Source organism: Quercus lobata, chromosome 4 (genome assembly GCF_001633185.2).
Source record: "Quercus lobata isolate SW786 chromosome 4, ValleyOak3.0 Primary Assembly, whole genome shotgun sequence".
Taxonomy (NCBI): Eukaryota; Viridiplantae; Streptophyta; class Magnoliopsida; order Fagales; family Fagaceae; genus Quercus; species Quercus lobata.
This window is the reverse complement of record NC_044907.1, coordinates 46,519,075-46,538,644: the sequence shown is the minus strand read 5'-3', so window position 1 is coordinate 46,538,644 and position 19,570 is coordinate 46,519,075. Positions and strand designations below refer to the sequence as shown.

The following is a 19,570-nucleotide window of genomic DNA, read 5'->3' as shown; positions in this document are numbered from 1 at the left end:
GCCCTGCTTATGTATTTGTGTAGGGTTTCTTTTTTCACAATCTTAGACATATATAAGGCTTATTTTAGAGTTCGTCACATAGTGGCGGCTCCAGAATTTTTTTCTAGGGGGGCCAACAAGAAGATGTATTTTGGGTAAGAGATGAATTTTGCGCTTTACAAAGATTTCTTATTACAAATTTGCCCATAGTATGCACGAGTAAAAGAATAAAAAATAAACTATAAGTTCATTTAACACATTATTTCTTAATACAATGAACATATTAATTATTTTCATTAAGTGAACTTTAGTTATTACCATTTAAAATACTTTTATCTATTAGTTTAGGACAATGATATGTTAATATTGTATTATTAATGTAAGATTTAAATTGTAGACTAAACAAATGTGTGCAATATTATACAAATTTGCAAAAAATGTACAATACACATTTGTTTAGAGACAATGTAAATCTTATATATACAATGTAAACTAAGAATTTTCTATTAGTTTATTTCAAATTTGTTAAAATCTAAATAGGCTTTTTTTTTTAGGTTTAAGACGATTTTTTTTTTTTTTTTTTGTGTGTTTAAAAAGACCAAAATATTGTTAAGAAGATCATATTTTTTTTTGACAAAAGAAGATCATATTTAAGCTTATTTCAATTGTACTAAAAAAAATTTTAGGGTTAGGGTATTCAAATTTTCATTTTAAGAGGGATAAATCAAAAATTAAAAATTATATATATTATAAAAAAAATGCCAGCTCAGGGGGTTCATTTGAACCCCCTGAACTCTACATAATGTCGCCCCTGCCGTCACATAAGATAATACAAGAAAAACATATGCAAAAAGTGATCGGTGCCTTATTCTCTTTAAAAGAAGCTACTGCGTCTTTGCGCCTTAGGGTTTTGTAACTAAGTGCTTCTTGATCTTCATCGTTTGGATGAAGTGAAAAACTTTGCAACCAACATCTTCTTCAAGTTGGTGTGTTAGTCACGTACTGGGATCCGTGTAAAAGGGTGGTGTTTATATATTGAAGAGTTTAGAAGTTCTGAAGTGGTAGAAGGTTTTTACTATAAGTTCATTTATGGGGATAGTAGAGTCTAGGGACAAAGGTTTTGTACTAGATTTGAAACTTCTCTTTACTATAGTGGATTGCTTTTTGGGAAGGTTTCCCCCCAGGTTTTTTATTGTGAAACTAGTTTGTTTCATTGGTTTTCCTGTGTCATCATATCTTGTTTTATTTATTTTTCTGCTGCATGATTTTGACATGATACTGATGTTTGTTTGTTTTAACAAGTTTTATTTATAATAAATCTAATTAACAACTTGAGTTTAAAACTTGTTAATTCTATCAACCGAGATCTAAATTTCCCAACACCAAGTCTGATATATGCAACAAACATTGGCCCAAAACAAATCACACATATAGAGCACTGGAGATCCATGTCTTATTCCCTTTAGCTTGTCATAATTATTTATCTAGTAGTTCATATCTCTCTTTGTTTATTATTTTCATGCTTCTCTCTCTCTCTCTCTCTCTTTTCAAGCAATTTATGTCCACGATTCTTAAGCAAATTCTAAAGTTTTATATGATGGTTGATCTCACTATAACCAATCCATGTTAATCATCCCGGTCTTCTCCCAAATGTGAAGTAATAGAAAGATGTAGTCTCCACTAAACTGATTTTCCTGTCAACATATGTACTGTAATTTCAGGGTACTCCGCATATCTCAACCCTAGCCAAGGATGTTTGTAGTGGTCTTGTTGATTGGATTATTGCTGGCATGGGCTTATCGAGCCACCCGCCCTCTGCCTCCCAACATTTGTGGCTCACCTTGCGGCCCGCCTATCACAGCACCTAGAATTAAGCTTAGGGATGGAAGACATTTGGCCTACAAGGAGCATGGTGTGCCAGCAGAAGTGGCCAAATATAAGATTATCTATGTTCATGGCTTATTTACTTGCAGACATAGTGCAGTGATTGCAAAAAATCTCCCGCAAGTACTGTGTTATTTACTTATTTGTTATGATTGAATCTTTAATTTTCTATTGATTTTGGGCTCCAAGACTTTATCAATGAAAGTTATATTAGCTCACTAAATGGTGGAAATAATTTTTAAGGAACTTGTTGAAAAACTAGGACTATACATTGTGTCATATGATAAACCGGGTTATGGAGAAGGTGACCCAGATCCAAAACAAACGGTGAAAAGTTTGGCTTTAGATGTTGAAGAGCTTGCTGATCAATTGGGACTCGGTTCCAAATTTTATGTAATTGCTTATTCTATTGGATGCCATGTGGTTTGGGGCTGCCTCAGGTACATTCCTCATAGGTAAGACCATATGCCAAGTCCATTTATTATAAACGAGGGTTTTGCCTTTGGAATAAAACTTGAAGTAAAAAAAAAAATGAGAAGTTATACATCCACAATATATTTATAATACTTTTACAATAAAGTATAAGAGGTAAGTTGTTATTAGTTCTAATTTAAATTTACCAATGAAATTACTTTTTAACTAGCCAATAATATCCCATAACAACTTATCATTTATGATTTGTTATAAAAATATTATGAAAATGTTATGGATATAGTATTTCCAAAAAAATAAAAATAAATAAGGAACAAAATTAAGAGAAATGCTATGTTCACAATATTTTATAATAAATTTTAAGTGACAGGTTGTTATTTGCAGTACAGGTGGACAAAAAAGTAATTTAAGTTATAAATTCAAATTAGAACTAATAACAACTTACCACCTATAATTTATTATGAAATAATTGTGAAAATATTATGAATGTAACACTTCTTCAAAATTAAAAATTTAAAAATGTTGTGAAAATATTACAACCAAGTTTATATCTAAATTTTGTCCAAAAAATTTTATCAAAAAGAGTTTCAAGATAATGAAATAATACAAGACAAAGTGAAAATTGAAAATAATTCTAATGATATTCAAATATGTAACATTACAATTCTTTTTTAAGAGATTTTCAACCTATGACGTTTTGATAGCTCTTTATTATCAGGCTAAGACACTAATCAGTTTTTGGTGTAGGCGGTATTGAATTTTAGATCTTTTATTCAACTGTTAGATGTTTTACCAGTTGAGGTAACTGGAATCCATGTAACATTACAATTCTTAATTATGTAAAATAAGTCTAGATTTTTTTTTTTTTTTCCAAATCAAATGTACATATCACCTACAGAATGGTATGGTAAAATTTTCTTTTTAGCAAACGCATAATGTTATGGTAATTTTATTTATTTATTTATTTTTAGCAAACGCATATTGGTATGGTAATTCTCTTTTGGGAAATTTTACTCAAAATTTTATCTATATATATATATATATATATATATTATAAAACCGAAAGTTTTGACTTTTGGTTGACCTCTTCATAATTTTCCGCATTAGCTTTTTTTAATTTGATTTAGGACTTTTAAGATGTATTCAAACACAAACACCTCCTCTCTCATACAGTTTTCTATTTTGTTTTGGACTCTTCCTTCTCTCCTTCTCTAATTCTCCGGTCACTACATCACTATTAAGGTTTTTAAATTATATTTTTATTGTGTTCTTTATGCAAACACCTCCTCTCTCATTCGATTTTCTAATTTTTTTTTACTCTTCCTTCTATCCTTCTCTAATTCTCTGGTCACTAGATCACTATTAGGGTTTTTTAATTATAGTTTTATTGTATTTTTGTTAATAAAAATTGTCAATTTTTTTTTGTTATGTAGTCATATGTTTTTATTATTTTGTTTTGTTTTAAATAAATTTTAGGCACTAAATCTTCTGATTCTTTACTCTTTCGTTTGGCTTTTTAGAAGCTTTAACATCTAAATCTTGAGTTCATATTTTACAATATATGAAATTGTCTCGACAGATTTCAATTGCTATAATCATGGATTATTGTTTTGAGGTAACCTATCTTTCTCTTATATTTTTTCTATTATGTAGTCATATGTTTTTTTGTTGATTCTTCATTTTTTTAAGCCTTTAAGAAGTTTAACAACTTAATTTTTTGATCCAATTTTTGCAATATTTGAAACTATCTTGCTGCTTTCAACTGCTAGCCAAGGATAATAACCCATCTTTCCCTTATATTTTTGTTTCTATTATGTAGTCATATGCTTTTATTTATTTATTTATTTGGTTTGTTTCAATAATTTCTAGGCGCTGTATCTTCTGATTCTTTACTCTTTCTTTTGGCATTTTAAAAGTTTTAACATCTAAATTTTGGGTTCATGTTTTGCAATATATGAAGTTGTCTTGACAAATTTCAATTGCTATAGTCATGCATTATTCTTTTGAGGTAACTTATTTTTCTTTTATATTTTTTTCTATTATGTAGTCATATATTTTGCCTTACTATTTGAATTAATGTGATTTAAGAATTATAAATTAATGTTATTAAAAAATAATTATTTTTCATGTATTTTTTGCATTTTTACTCTATTTTTTATATTGTATTTTACGTTGCTGGGTCTTGAATCTTGATGAACAAGCTTAGGTTATGCGTTAACCTCATAAATTTGTTCTTTAAATTTTTATCATTTAAGAACCAAAAAGGGTGTTGATATGTTTCTTGTGGCATTTTTCTCAATTACATTACTTGAAGGCAAGAGACCCTTTTTCTCGCCAATAATAAAAGTTGGAATCATAAGTAGATGAGAGGCAAGAAGGTGGCAGCCGAGGCTATGCAGATAATAGGAGCATTCCAAGTGCTTAATTGGTCATCTTCTATCTCGATTAAAACTTTATGGCCTTTCAATTGGTACTTCCTTCTTCTTCCTTTTACATTCATATATTCCAAAATCTATTTTTTTCGGTGCATTTATTTGTCTTCATTCTCTAAAGAAGTCAATTTATTCATCTGATACGCCTTTGTGTTGTTGTTCTTCTACCTGTTAAAATATTATAACTATTACCTATAACACTAAATTAGCTTTTCCAATTTTCAAAAAAAAAAAAAAAAAAAAAAATCCAAAACCTATTCCTCTAGATTAATGACTCTTTCTGAGTGTCAATGCCATTTTTGAGTATAATTAATTCCTATTTTCTATGTAAAAACTTCTATAGTTTTTCTTTTCTTCTTCTTATTTTTGGGTTTTTTGGTTGCATTTTATATGGCAAGAAAAAAACCTAGGATTTTGCAAACAAATTGAGCAATGGGAGGGATTATATTATATTAAAAAATGATTGAGACATTAATTTTTATTAAAGAAAGGATGTCATTGATAATTGACATGGCATGCCTAACATTATTGGAGTAGTATTTTTTTTCCCTCTTAAATTGTAACTTATTTTTTCAAGTGATTATAACTCTAGGTAAATTTAAAATTTAAAATTTTTGTTCAACTAATCCGTGCATCGCATGAGTTAGCGACTAGTATAATATAAAACTGAAGACATTTGACTATTTGTTGACTTTCCTATATTGTGCCACATTAGCTTTAGAGCTTCCACAATTTTCCACATCATTATTATTTTTTATTATTTGGTTTTTAGCTCTATAATCTGCCTTCAAACCGTACCTAACGCAGCCCTATTGTTGTCCCTCTCTTAGCCAAACATTACAAATTAAAACTCCTACAAATGGTTCTCACTATCAGATTTATGAATTGGTACCAATATTGTTTCTATAAGACTGTTTTTTTTGCTTCTACGTCCGTCTTTTCTTTTATCAAATTCAAATTTTTAAACACTAAACCCCACACACAGTTGAGGCGGCACAATAAATGAGTCTTCACAGTAAGAGTTTGTTTTTATTTTTTTTACAGTATGAGGTTGACATCCTTTTGGGGTGAAAGTTTGCTTGAGTAATTTTGGTAGTTCTATTTTTTTTTTTTTCTCTTTCTTCCTCTAAGTGCACCACGCTATTGTAATTGCATCTTTATAAGAAAAAAAGAGAGACTATATTGCAACTTTTGTTGTGTTTAAATTTCTATCTTTAATTTTATAATTCAGGTTTGTATTTTACTGAAAAATAAAATAAAAAATAAAAATTTGAGAATCATAAATAAACTATAGTTGACATGGTATCACAAGTTCGGGTCAATTAATATAGGTATTGATTTCTTTTGAATTGTGTGTACCTAGCTGATTTTTAGTGACTGGTTACATTGAACCTAAACTTTGCATTGAAAGACTATTTGGGATTTTATGTGAATCAAATTAGAGAAGATTTTTAGTTGAAATTTCGGACACAATAAGTTTGGAATAGATTGTATTATGCAAATATTGATAAAAATTCCAATTCACAAAATAGTTCATTCTACATAAGATCAAAATTCCACATATATCAAAAGTTATAGTTTGCAATGGATTAAAAAAAGAAAAACAAAATTTTCATGGACTTAAAATAGTTCAAATATTCAAACAGATTCATGCTCTTAACAATCTTATATGACTATAGTCACACTATATCATCTTAATAGATCATCATCTCTTTCTTTCTTTGATTGTTTTTTCTTTAATTGTCTATTTACCTCCTTTTATCAAGTTTAGGATTTAATCCCAATTTTTTTAAATTTATTATAGAATAGTTTATCAAGTTTAGAATGATTGATTTTCATTCATTTTATCTAATTGTAGCATTGAACACTATATTTTTGAGATATTTAACATTTGCTAATTATTTGGTGCATTGTATGGGTTAGCGATTAATTAGTACTATAATGGTAGTATATATGATTTATGGGTTTTCTTTTTAGCAAATGCATAACCTCATTAGCAAACACATAGTGATGTGGTAATTTTTTATTTTTAGAACATTGCCTTCAATTTTTAACTTAAAAAAAAAAAAAAAAAAAAAAAAAAAAAAAACCACTCAAAATTTTATTAGTACTATAATGGTATGGCAAATTAAAAAAAGAAAAAAAGAAATTGCACTCAAAATTTTATTAATAGTATAATGGTGAGGTAAATTGTGGGTTTTCATTTTAGCAAACGCATCACTAGCAAACCCATAATGATATGGTAATTTTTTTATAAAAAAAGAAAAGAAAATTGCACTCAACATTTTATCAGTCCAGTAATGGGTAAAGGTTTTCTTTTTACTACTATAATGGTATGGTGTATTATGTACTTGTTGTATTTGTTTTAGTAAATTTTATTTCCCAAACTCAAAATTGATAAAATCCTACTTTAAATTGATTGAATTAGTCATATTATCAATTAAAAAGGAGATGTTAGCAAAAACTAAATAAAAATACTGTATTAAGATGCAAAATTATTAATTGAATATAAAAAAAGCCCCACTTAATTATCAGTTATCACCTTAGGTCCAACTGTATTGAATCAAACTACAAAAATGTATGGCAAAAAATAGACTATTCTAGGGTTATAGGGTTGAACTTTCCCTTAATTTTCTTACAGTATCATATATTTATATAGATATAAACACATTTATAGATATACCCTTGAACTTTATGAAGAACTAGTAAGTTTTTCATGCGATGCACGAATAATTCTGTGATATTTTATGTAAAACGGTTTTGAAGAATATTGTACATAAATTATAAAGAAAAAGTAAACTAAATTGGAGTAAAGAAACATATAAATTTTGAGATATTAAAAATAGCTTCACTACACATTTGTAGCCCTTCTCAAGGTAAGATTTGATGTGCAATGAAAATTCCTAGTCTTTTCCCGTCCATATGCGTCGTCCAAAGGAAAGACAAGAGGAAGGGAAATCCTTACCAAGCTCCTCGTCCGTCTATCCTTAAAAGACGGACGAGCTTACTACGGCCCGTCCATCCTTAAAGGATGGACGAGTTTACTACTGTTCGTCCATCCTTAAAGGACGGACGAGGCTACTACACTACATGTTTCCACTGGGTGAAAGAGCGTACCGTCGCTAGTCAAGTCCAACCGTTGTGAAATGTAGACTTCTTGAATAATCTAACTTCCACGTCAGTTATGGAAGTTACCTCTGAGCCTTTTGATTCCCCAATAGTAGGAACGGTTACCAAACAAGTAACCGCTCCCCGCATACTATATAAACGCTCGCCAATGAAAGAGTAAGGGATTCTGATTTTCTGAGACCTTTAATTTACGAAGTCATAAAAAAGGATAACTTCACCATCGGAGGGTTCTTGGCCGGCTTCCACCGGTTTCCTCTGAGTTTTCTGTTTTTTTTCTCAGGATTCAGTCATAAATTCATCAATGCCCAAGACTTTCAGTCCACTGATATCACAAGATTCATCAGTTGGCGCTGTCTGTGGGAAAGAATAATGTTTGAACTCCATTGTTGGATTCTGCGATTTCTTTCTCCGACAAAGGGCTGAAATGGTCCGGACAAGGTCAAGGGCTACTAGCCCAGGCCCTCAAGAAAGCAGAGGCGACCGTCAATCGGTGCCTACCGTGCAACCACCTTCTGTCCAACACGTGCAATCCATGGCTGCCGCTATGGCAGAGTTGACCCACCAAAACCTGGAGTGGGTTAGAGAACTTAACATAAGGAGGCAGCGTCACGATGAGAACACTGGAGGACAGGCCCAGAGTCAAGATGGGAGGAATGTCGAGTTTGAAAGCCAGTCAAGGGGTACCCCTTCAAGGAGGGTGCCTCACTTGGAAAGGGAGATGGACTAAATGAGAAGAACTATGGATGAGATGAAGGAGAATATGAAGAGGACGAACCCTGTAGAAGACTTGGTTCATAGAACTGACTCCCCTTTTGTGCCTTCCATCAATGCTCACCCTTTACCACCCAAGTTCAAGATGCCTTCCTTAGATTCATATGATGGGACGCGGGATCCGTTTGACCACATTGCCACCTTCAAAACTACTATGCACCATCAAGGGGTTCCGAATGAAATAATGTGCAGAGCCTTCCCTATTACCCATAAAGGACCCGCACGAGTGTGGTTCAGCAAAATACCTCCGAGCACAGTAACGTCCTTCGAGGAGTTAAGCAAGTTATTTGTCAACAATTTCATCGGAGGACAGAGGCACAAGCGTTTCTAGTCTAGTTTGCTGACCATAGAATAAGGGGAGAATGAAAGTTTGCGGTCTTTCATTACGCGGTTCAACAGGGAAGCCTTAGTAGTGGATGAGATGGATGACAAGCTCCTTTTAGCGGCTTTCCACAATGGGGTTCACTCTAACTTGTTCATCCATAAACTATATGAGTAAGAGCCTCAGACCATGGCTGAACTCGTCCATTTAGCCCAGAATTTTATGAATGCGGAAGACGCTATTATAGCCAAGAAGAGGAAGAGAGTTGAGAAAATGGATGCCAACCCTACTCGCCATTTAGAACAAGGTCCTCGTCTTAAAAAGGGACGAATGGAAGATAAGAAGGATCGAGACAAGAAGGCAGGCCCCTCAGCACGAAGTCAGCAGTATACGCCATTGAACATGCCACTTGATCAAGTCCTAATGCAAATCAAGGATGATTCGTCCTTGAAGTGGCCAGAGAAAATGAAGGGAGATCTAAATAAGTGCAATAGAAATAAGTATTGTCGCTTCCATAGAGACCATGGGCATGATACGAACGAGTTGTTTTGACCTAAAGCAGCAAATTTAGAATCTCATAAGGCAGGGGAAGCTAAGGAGTTTCCTTGGACAAGACCATAAGGACGAAAAACTCAAGGGAAAAGCCGAAGAGTTGTCACGACCACCTCTCAGAGAAATCAGAGTTATTATTGGGGGGAGCTCTACAGGCCAGTCTTCCAAATCCAAGAAAACATACCTAAAGGTGGTGCAGAGAGTCCAACTCTCTGGACGACCACCTAGAGATAGAAACACGGATGAACAAGCAATCACGTTCACTGAAGAAGAAGCTGAAAGAATCCACCATCCTCATGACAATGCTATTGTCATTACCTTGCTCATCGCTGATTACACAACTAGAAGGGTACTAGTTGATAATGGAAGCTCAGCAGATATTTTGTATCTTCTAGCTTTTCAGCAGATGAAATTAGGATGAGATCGTCTTCGTCTAGTGAACTCTCCACTAGTAGGTTTTGGTGGAATGAAGGTGCAGCCCGTGGGTACTATTACATTGCCAGTGGTAGTGGGGGCATATCCACAGCAAATCACCAAAGACGTGAATTTTCTTGTGGTAGATTGTTCATCCTCCTATAACGCCATAATCGGAAGTCCAACTTTAAATAGTTGGAAGGCAGTAACGTCCACCTATCACTTATCAGTCAAGTTTCCAACAGACTATGGAGTAGGACAGGTACAAGGAGATCAACTAGCAGCAAGAGAATGTTACTAAGCTATGTTGGCCACGGACGAGCAAGTTCAGAACATGAATATTGAAGAAAGGAGGATTGTGGTAGAACCCATTGAAGTGTTAGAAGATATTTCCTTAGACGAGAGAAACCCTGAGAGGTGTACTAGGGTTGGGGTAGATCTAGAAGGAAGAACTAAGGAGAACCTCGTCAAGTTTTTAAGGAAAAACATTGATGTATTTGCTTGGAGTCATGAGGATATGCCTGGAATAGATCCTAATGTCATCACTCACCGTTTGAACATATGTACTTCCTCAAAACCAGTGCGACAAAAGAAAAGGGTGTTTGCTCCTGAGACAGACAATGCTATTAAAGACGAAGTTCAAAAGTTGATGATGGTGAAGTTCATACGAGAAGTGTACTATCCAGAATGGTTGGCCAACGTAGTAATGGTCAAAAAGGCGAACGGCAAGTGGAGGATGTGTGTAGATTTTACTGATCTGAACAAGGCTTGCCCCAAGGACAGCTATCCAATACCACGCATTGATCAGCTGGTGGACTTTACCGCAGGCCACAAACTACTTAGTTTTATGGACACTTTCTCAGGATACAACCAAATACGGATGGACGGGGCTGACCAGGAGAAGACATCGTTCGTTACTAGTCAAGACTTATTCTGTTATGAAGTAATGCCCTTTGGCCTAAAAAACGCTGGAGCAACGTATCAACAACTGGTCAATCACATGTTTTGTCCTCAGATTGGGCGAAATGTTGAAGTGTATGTGGATGACATGTTGGTAAAAAGTTTAGAGGAATGTAAACATCTGGACTACTTACAAGAAACCTTCAATACACTCAGGAGATAAAGTATGAAGTTGAACCCCAGCAAATGTGCTTTCAGAGTAGAGTCAGGAAAATTTCATGGATTCATGGTCTCACACAGGGGGATCGAAGCAAACCCGGAAAATATTAAGGCAATAATAGATATGAAGCCTTCGCAGAATATCAAAGAAGTTCAATATCTCACCGGGCGAGTTACCGCCCTCAACAGGTTTGTTTCCAAAGCTACTGACAAATGTTTACCATTTTTCAAGGTTCTGAAGAAAGCATTCGAGTGGACGAACGAGTGCCAAAGAGCCTTCCAAGACTTGAAGTCGTACCTTGTTACGCCTTCGCTGTTGAGTCCGTCCGTGGTGGGAGAAGAATTGTTTTTATACCTGGTGGTGAGCCTGCATGCCGTGAGCTCAGCACTGATAAGAGAGGAAGCAAAAATGCAGAAGCCAGTAGACTACACTAGTAGGGTATTGAGGGGGGCGGAAGGACGATATCCGTTAATAGAAAAGCTAGCCTTCGCACTCATCACGACTTCCAGGAAGTTAAGACACTACTTCCAAGCCCATGTAATCAATGTTATGACAGATCACCCGCTTAAGAAAGCGATGAACAAGTTGGAAGCCGCAAGACATCTGATCCAATGGGCAGTTGAACTCAGTGAGTTTGACATCTGATACCAACCAATACATGCTATAAAGGCTCAAGCCTTGGCATACTTTATTGCAGAATTCACACCAAGATGGGATGATGAAGAGGTACAGGAGAATAAAAAATGGGTGGTCCATGTAGATGGCTCGTCCATGCAGCATGCAGGAGGGATAGGGGTGGTTTTGCAATCTCCTGAAGGAGATAAGCTGAAGCATAGAGTTCGTCTGCAATATCGACCAACTAACAATGAAGTTGAGTATGATGCTCTACTTAAAGGGTTAGAATTGGCTAAGTGTGTAGAAGCAAAGTCAGTACTCGTCCTAGGAGATTCTCTGTTGGTCATAGGTCAAATAAATGGGACATATGAGGCGAAGGAAGAACGAATGAAAAAAATACTTGGAAAAGGTGTTACAGCTTGTGAAGAAATTCAAAGAAGCTAACTTCATTCAAATCCTGAGGGAGGAGAATGTAGAAGCAGATACCTTAGCGAAGGAAGCCTCAGAAACAGGAGCAATGGACGAGTATGATGAAATTCAGTATGTCCTAAGTGTAGATCTCTCCTAAGTACAGCAAATAGGGAATGAAGAAAATTGGATGACCCTATTCATGTTGTACTTGAAAGACGGAAGACTTCTGGAAGGAAAAGATGAGGCTAGAAAACTCAGGATAAGAGCAGCCAGGTATGTCCTTATGGACGAAGTTCTATACAAGAGAGGCTTTTCTCAACCTTATCTTAGGTGTCTGGCCCCAGACAAGGCGAACTATGTACTGAGGGAAGTTCATGAAGGATCCCGTGGAAACCATTCGGGAGCCAGATCGCTCATCCACAAAGTCGTCCGTGCAGGGTACTATTGGCCAACTGTTCAAGTGGATGCAAAAGCTTATGTCAAGGCATGTGACAAATGCCAACGATTCAGTAATGTCCCCAGACAACTGTTAGAGTATCTCACCCCAATGATGGCCCTGTGGCCCTTTGCTCAGTGGGGCCTAGATATCCTGGGCCCTTTTCCACTTAGAACTAGACAGATGAAATTCTTAGTGGTAGGGATTGACTATTTCACTAAGTGGGTGTAAGCAGAATCCTTGGCAAGCATTACACAGCAAAATGTAAAGAACTTCGTCTGGAAAAATATAGTGTGCAGGTTTGGGGTACCCAAGGTACTAGTATCCGACAACGGGCGGCAGTTTGACAACTCCCTTTTCAGGGACTTTTGTCGACACTTCGGGATCCAAAATCATTATTCCTCCCCCACCCATCCACAAGCCAACGGTCAGGCTGAAGTTACAAACCGATCCTTGTTGAAAATCATCAAAACTCGTCTTGAGGGGGCAAAAGGAGTATGGCCAGATGAGCTACCTGGTGTCTTATGGGCGTACAGGACGACAGTGAGAACCCTTACAGGGGAGACCCTTTTTAACCTAGCCTATGGAAGCAAAGCAGTTATACCTGCAGAAGTGCACATGGTTAACCACAGGGTGATGTCATATCAGGAGAAGGATAATGAGGAACAACTCCATTTGAACCTCGATCTTATAGACGAGGTAAGGACAGAAGCAGAGCACAGGGCAACGAAGTACAAGAATCTCATGGCTAGGTAATATGATGCAATGGTGAAATCAAGACGTTTTAACATAGGAGATCTCGTCCCGAGGAAGGTCTCTTTAGCAACCAAAAACCCAGCTCATGGGAAATTAGGCCCCAATTGGGAAGGACCCTATAGAGTAATCAACTTTAAAAGACAAGGATCCTATTACTTGGAGGCCCTGGACGGGAGAAAGCTGGAACATCCTTGGAACGTGGAGCACCTGAGGAGGTACTATCAGTAAAAGTGAGCCTGAATGAGTATCACTGTGGACGGGCTTGGAGCTTGCTACTCTATTTACATTCTACTTATGTTTAATGTTGTGTTTGATACTACCGCTTTGTTATTTATGTTGTGGTTATTTATCATGATTGTGGACGAAGTTATGGGGTATTTACTAAATAAAAGGCATTAGCATGTATGTGCCTTATCTGTAAACGATATTTGTGTAATGTATAAAATGTTGTGTGAATTTCAAATCTCCATGCTATTCTCGTTCAAAGCTAACCTACAGGGTGGCTAAGAACAAAATCTTTTTTAATTGTTAATAAGACGAGTAAATTCTCTGGACGCGGAGATGTAACGTCTAAAGCTTTCCTAAGGGTAAAGCAAGATTAAGGCACCTTCATCCTAATCAAAGGACAAGGTAGAGCCTATAACGAGCCTAAGGTGTATTCGTCCATAAGGGTAAAGCAAGATAAAGGCACCCTCGTCCAGATTAAAGGACGAGGGAGAACCCATAACTTGCACTAAGGCCCCGGGCATACTCGTCTGTATAAAGGACGAGGCATAATGCACGTCCAGGCCATAAACAATAAAGTCCATAGACGAGAATTTTTTAAGCCAAAACCTAGTCCACAGATGAGCAGGGTCCGTGAGCCCGTGGACGATCAAGGTGCATATCATCAAAGCAAAAATCAACTTAGTCTAAGGACGAGAAATTACCATTGAAATTTTAATAGAAATGGTATAAAAACATACATCAAATATGGACGAGTCAAGTATGAAGTCTTGTGTATAAAAGGAAAAATTTCGTCCATGCATATATGAAAGAAAAATAACTACATCTATTCAACTGTTTGAAGGGCGGACAACCAATGTCCAAACACCCTTATGAAGAACAAGTTTAATAACTCATCTTAGAAACCATGGACGAGCTTAGTGTATTTGAATTACATCAAAAGATCCTAAAACAAAGGATCAAACATAAGAAAATAAAATTTTGTAAAAACTTGTTCTTAAGCAGGGGGGGCATTGGATGGCTGGGTAAAGGCATTGTCCTCAATATTAACATCCTCGGAGCTGGTTTGGAGAAGAGAGCTGGTAGCAGCGTTCAAGTTAAGCTTGATGGAGCTGAAGTCCACCTCAGGGAAGTTTTCAATAGCGTCCATCCTGAAATCCTCAAAACCAGCTGCATAGTTGCGGTCCAATAAGTCTGTAAATGCTTTGGACGCTTTGAACTCCGCAATGGCATCTTCTTTGGCCTTGGAGAGGAAAGTACTCAACTCGTCATTCTTCTTTTGAAGGTGATCAAGAGGAGTATCTTTCTCCACTATATCAGCTCTCAACTCCGCGATCAAATTTTGTTGCTTCGCTTCCTTCTCCTTAGCCTCAGCAGTTATCCCAGCCTATTTCTTACTCTCGTCCCTCACATTTTTGATGGTCGTCTCCAGTAAAATCCTCGTCTTGTCCAACTCAGTGGCTTGCCTAGACACTACGATGAATTTAGACATGGTCTGCAAGAGAGAAATGCCTGGTTAGACGGCCAAAAGGTTACGAAATAATGAAGACAAGACGAGAGTAAATTTACCTTAAAGAGATCATGAACACCTGAATGTTCAAAATCTTTTAAAGACATGTCATAACAGGCATATATGTCTTCATCCTTCATAGCTTCCTCGAAACGTTTCCAAGCCAAATCCTCGTTTTCAACAATGTTCGAGGACACCCTCGGAGAAGGTTGAGACGAGACAGATGTGATTGTCCTAGGACGTGTCTTGGATGAGGTTGTCTTAATAGGTGGAGAGACGTCCACATCAATTGCTTGGATGGTGAGATTGGGCTGGGGAAGGATAGGCTTGGTCACCTTGGACGATGAATGCTTCTCTCTTTTGTCACGACGACTGGGGAGACTCCCTAAGTCCAAATTCCTTGGTAGGGACTTTCTTTTGTCCCTAGCAGACGAACGAGTCTGAGGTACAATATCAGGACGAGCGTCCCCAGCCTCAGGACGATTCCCCTCGCTAGCAACCTCTTTTCCCTTATTACCTTTCATTGTTGCCATTCCTAAAACAAAAAAGGGGGTTTTTAGAGCTAACACAAAAAGGAAAAATGTGTAAAAGACGTTCTGGGTTAAAGACTTACTTCTCCTTACTGTTATCTCGTGCGCAAGTGCCTCTTTAGAAGGATTAGGACCAAATCCCCACTTAGCAAGTCGTCTAAGCGTCACTAGAAAGTGGAAACTCCTATCTGCGTGTAGACGAGTTCTATGGACGCGATCACAGTGAAACTTGCTAAGAGAAGTACGCCCAACAGCTATAAAAGAACGAGTTAGAATATATATATAAAAAAAAAAATAATAATAATAAATAATAGATAGATAAATAAAAAAGACTTACCCTGAGGACAAAGGTTCCCTAGGTCCCCAGTATAATGGCCAAATGTGTCCCGGCCAACGTCTGAAGGATTTCCAGCCCAGTTGCCGGAGACGAAGAAAAACTCCATCTTCCATTTTCTGTCAGACGAGGGTAGGGACCTCATCATTCTACAATCCTTGTCCCTGGCAGTGAACTGGTAAAAGCCAAGGGATTGGTGAATTTCGGAGGGTTTATAGTAGTAGAGGAACTTGTCCACCGTAAGAGGACGGTCCCCCCCAAACACCTCCCTCCATAGAACTTGCATAGAGATGACTAATCTCCATGCATTAGGATTGAACTGACATATTCCCAAATCTAACCTAACTAGTAATTCCCTAATGAAAGCATTTAAAGGAAATCTCAAACCCCCCAGAAGATAGGCCTCATAGACGCCTATCCCAAAACGAGGATCACAACACCATTCTCCATGGACGGGCAACCTAGGGTTAAGCTCGTCTGGGATATGGTACTATGCCCTCAAATTATTTAATCTTTGCTCGTCTGTTTTGGAAGGTATATCTATCGCACAACTAAACACGGTTACCTCCTCCTTGTCCAAAGGGATAGACGGAGGGACGGACAGGGAGATGTTGGACGAGGTACCTGCCTGGGACCCCGAGGCCTTCCTAATCTCTTGTTGTATGGCCTCTAAGGGAAACCCAGGGACGCTGGAAATGTATTCCTCGTCCGTATAGTTCCCCCCATCACTGCTACTAGAGCCACTAGAACTTGTAGTAGTTTTGTATTGGTACTCGTCTATGGCCTTTTCTAGACTGTCGCTAGACGACATTTTTTGCAAAAGATCAAAAAACCTAAAAGACAAGAGAAGAGGGAATACCTAGCTCTAAGACGAATGAAGGCTACGGACGCGAGGAAATTCCTAGAGGAGGCTCTAGATGAGGAATGCCATAGAATGAAAATCTTAGAAATGTAGAGGGCAACGGAGGAATTCCCCTATTTATAGGAGATTGACCTGGGCATATAAAACGACGTAACCAATCAGGAAATGACACGTGACATTCACCTCGAAAAAATGAATCGACGAGACTCATCGCCAATAAAAAGGTGACACGTGGCACCTCAACATACACACATTCAGGGAAGTAACGCTAGGTCATCCCTCCCTCCTAAGACGACCCATATGAACGAGGGGGCAACTGATGTGCAACGAAAATTCCTAGTCTTTTCCCGTCCATATGCGTCGTCCAAAGGAAAGACAAGAGGAAGGGGAATCCTTACCAAGCTCCTCGTCCGTCCGTCCTTAAAAGACGGACGAGCTTACTACCGTCTGTCCATCCTTAAAGGATGGACGAGTTTACTACCGTCCGTCTGTCCTTAAAGGACGGATGAGGCCACTACACTACATGTCTCTACCGGGTGAAAGAGCGTACCGTCGCTAGTCAAGTCCAACCGTTGTGAAATGTAGACTTCTTAAATAATCTAACTTCCACGTCAGTTATGGAAGTTACCTCCGAGCCTTTTGGATTCCCCAATAGTAGGAATGGTTACCAAACAAGTAACCGCTCCCCACATACTATATAAACGCTCGCCAATGAAAGAGTCAAGGATTCTGATTTTCTGAGACCTTTAATTTACGAAGTCATAAAAAAAGGCTAACTTCACCATCGGAGGGTTCTTGGCCGGCTTCCGCCGGTCTCCTCTGAGTTTTCTGTTTGTTTTCTCAGGATTCAATCATAAATTCATCAAGGCCCGAGACTTTTAGTCCACTGATATCACAGGATTCATCAAGATTAATTAAAAAAAAAAAAATCATGAAACCAAAAATAAATGCAAAAGAGTAACAGGACTATGAAAATCAACTAATTTGTGTTATATTCATAGTTTGCATACAATGAAATGAAAGTATGCCCAACTCTCTCAATGTCTTCTACTCATCGATAGTGTGACATTAAGAAATGGTGTGGGCAAGTGCGTATGCATGTGTTTTATAGATGATTAAAACTATGACAGAATATGTCTTTACATTGTGCATCAAATATTCTTTCTACTTATATATCCAAAACAAAAACTATCCAACCAAATTACCCATACCTAAATCATATTTAAGCCCCTAATTAATAAAAAAAAAATTTCGTAGGGGTTTCGACAGTTTGATGGTGGTGGGAGACTAGTATGATGGAAGTGGCAACCCCTCAAATTCTTTTTTTCTTCTCTTACAAGTACTTTGTCAATCCCAAGTCTTTTATTTTGGTAATAGTGAAACAATGCATTTCATTTAACATTCCACAATGTTTTTGTGTCTCTTTATCTCTCTCTAGTGCCTTATTTTATTAGTTATTACTATTAGTCCTTAATTATTATTATTATTATTATTATTATTATTTTTGCTTTTGTTTTTAATACTAAAATGGTGGAAATGCTAAAAGACATAGAGAAGAGAGAAATGTGTCATGTAAGTTCAGGAAATTTAATGAGATAACGGTAAAAATAAGTTAATGTGAACTTTTAGATAACAGTAAAAAAAAAAAAAAAAATGAAAAGAGGGAAAAAAGAAAGCATATATATATATATAATATAATATATTTTGATTGATTGATTGCATTTCAATGTGAATGAATTCTTTCCTTAAATATGTATGATCTATTATATTTTATCAATTGGGTCAAATGCTTTTTTTTGGTGTCGATGTAATAGCTATGAAGAGTCATTGACTTCCGGTCAAACATAAAAAAATAATTTTATCCATCGATAAAGTTATTTTGTTAAATATGTATAATCTGCTATTCTATCAATTGATAAAATTATCTTTTTATGTTTAATAATTTTTTTATACCACTTTAGTGGAAGGGAGAAATTCAAATCCTAGATGTAATATTCCTTAAAAAAAACTATATAATACCGTTGTCCTAAAAGTCATTTGGCTTTTTTTTTCTTTTTTGGATTGAATTTACAAGGAGATTATATATATATATATATATATATATTACTGATTTTGTGATATGTCAATAGGCTATCAGGAGCAGCATTACTTGCTCCTATTATCAACTATTGGTGGCGAGGTTTGCCTTTGAACTTGTCTACAGAGGCCTACTACAAACAACCGCCTCAAGACCAGTGGACACATCGAGTTTCTCACTATATACCATGGCTAACCTATTGGTGGAACACACAGAAGTGGTTTCCTGCACTTAGTGCTGTACCCGGAAATCCTAATATTTTCTCTCGTCAAGATTTAGAAATAACGTCAAAGAAGGTTGGGAAACAAATAAACAAGGTACTTGATGTTTTCTTCTTGATTTTTCAAAGATTAAGTATTTTCATTAGCATCAGTTTAGATTTATATAACCAAAAGTATTAATAGAGACATTTTTGTTGGCCTCTCTAAGAAACTCCTATGAATAACAGAACAAAAGCAACGTAGTCGATCAGTTTATTCAACAATATTCTAGACATTTTTGTTGGTTTCTTTTTGTGAGCAGCACACATGTTTTTATACTTTAATAGTTAGATTCATGTTATTTGAGGTATAGTTGGGTTAGATCCCTATCAAAACAGTGATTAAATCTAAAATATTACAAAGGGAATCGTGATTATAAATATACACATGATTATAACAATTTTCCCAACTCCTAAGCATACACATGTAACACATGGGCAATAGAGAGTTGATTTCTATTTTCTCCCATATGTATCATCCAAATCACTAGTCCCAACAGATCCTCTATGTTGCATGGTC

At 36.4% G+C, this 19,570-nt stretch overlaps 1 protein-coding gene across 1 annotated transcript in view; it reads left to right on the top strand.

Annotated features, from left to right (window-relative positions):
- The first annotated feature begins 1,731 nt into the window (after positions 1-1,731).
- Positions 1,732-19,570, top strand: part of LOC115985336 — a 28,838-nt gene continuing 10,999 nt past the window's right edge. The window contains exons 1-3 of the mRNA XM_031108288.1: positions 1,732-1,986; positions 2,107-2,318; positions 18,844-19,108. Of these exons, the coding sequence (XP_030964148.1) occupies positions 1,732-1,986; positions 2,107-2,318; positions 18,844-19,108 (732 nt within the window). The remainder of the gene's footprint in view (positions 1,987-2,106; positions 2,319-18,843; positions 19,109-19,570) is intronic.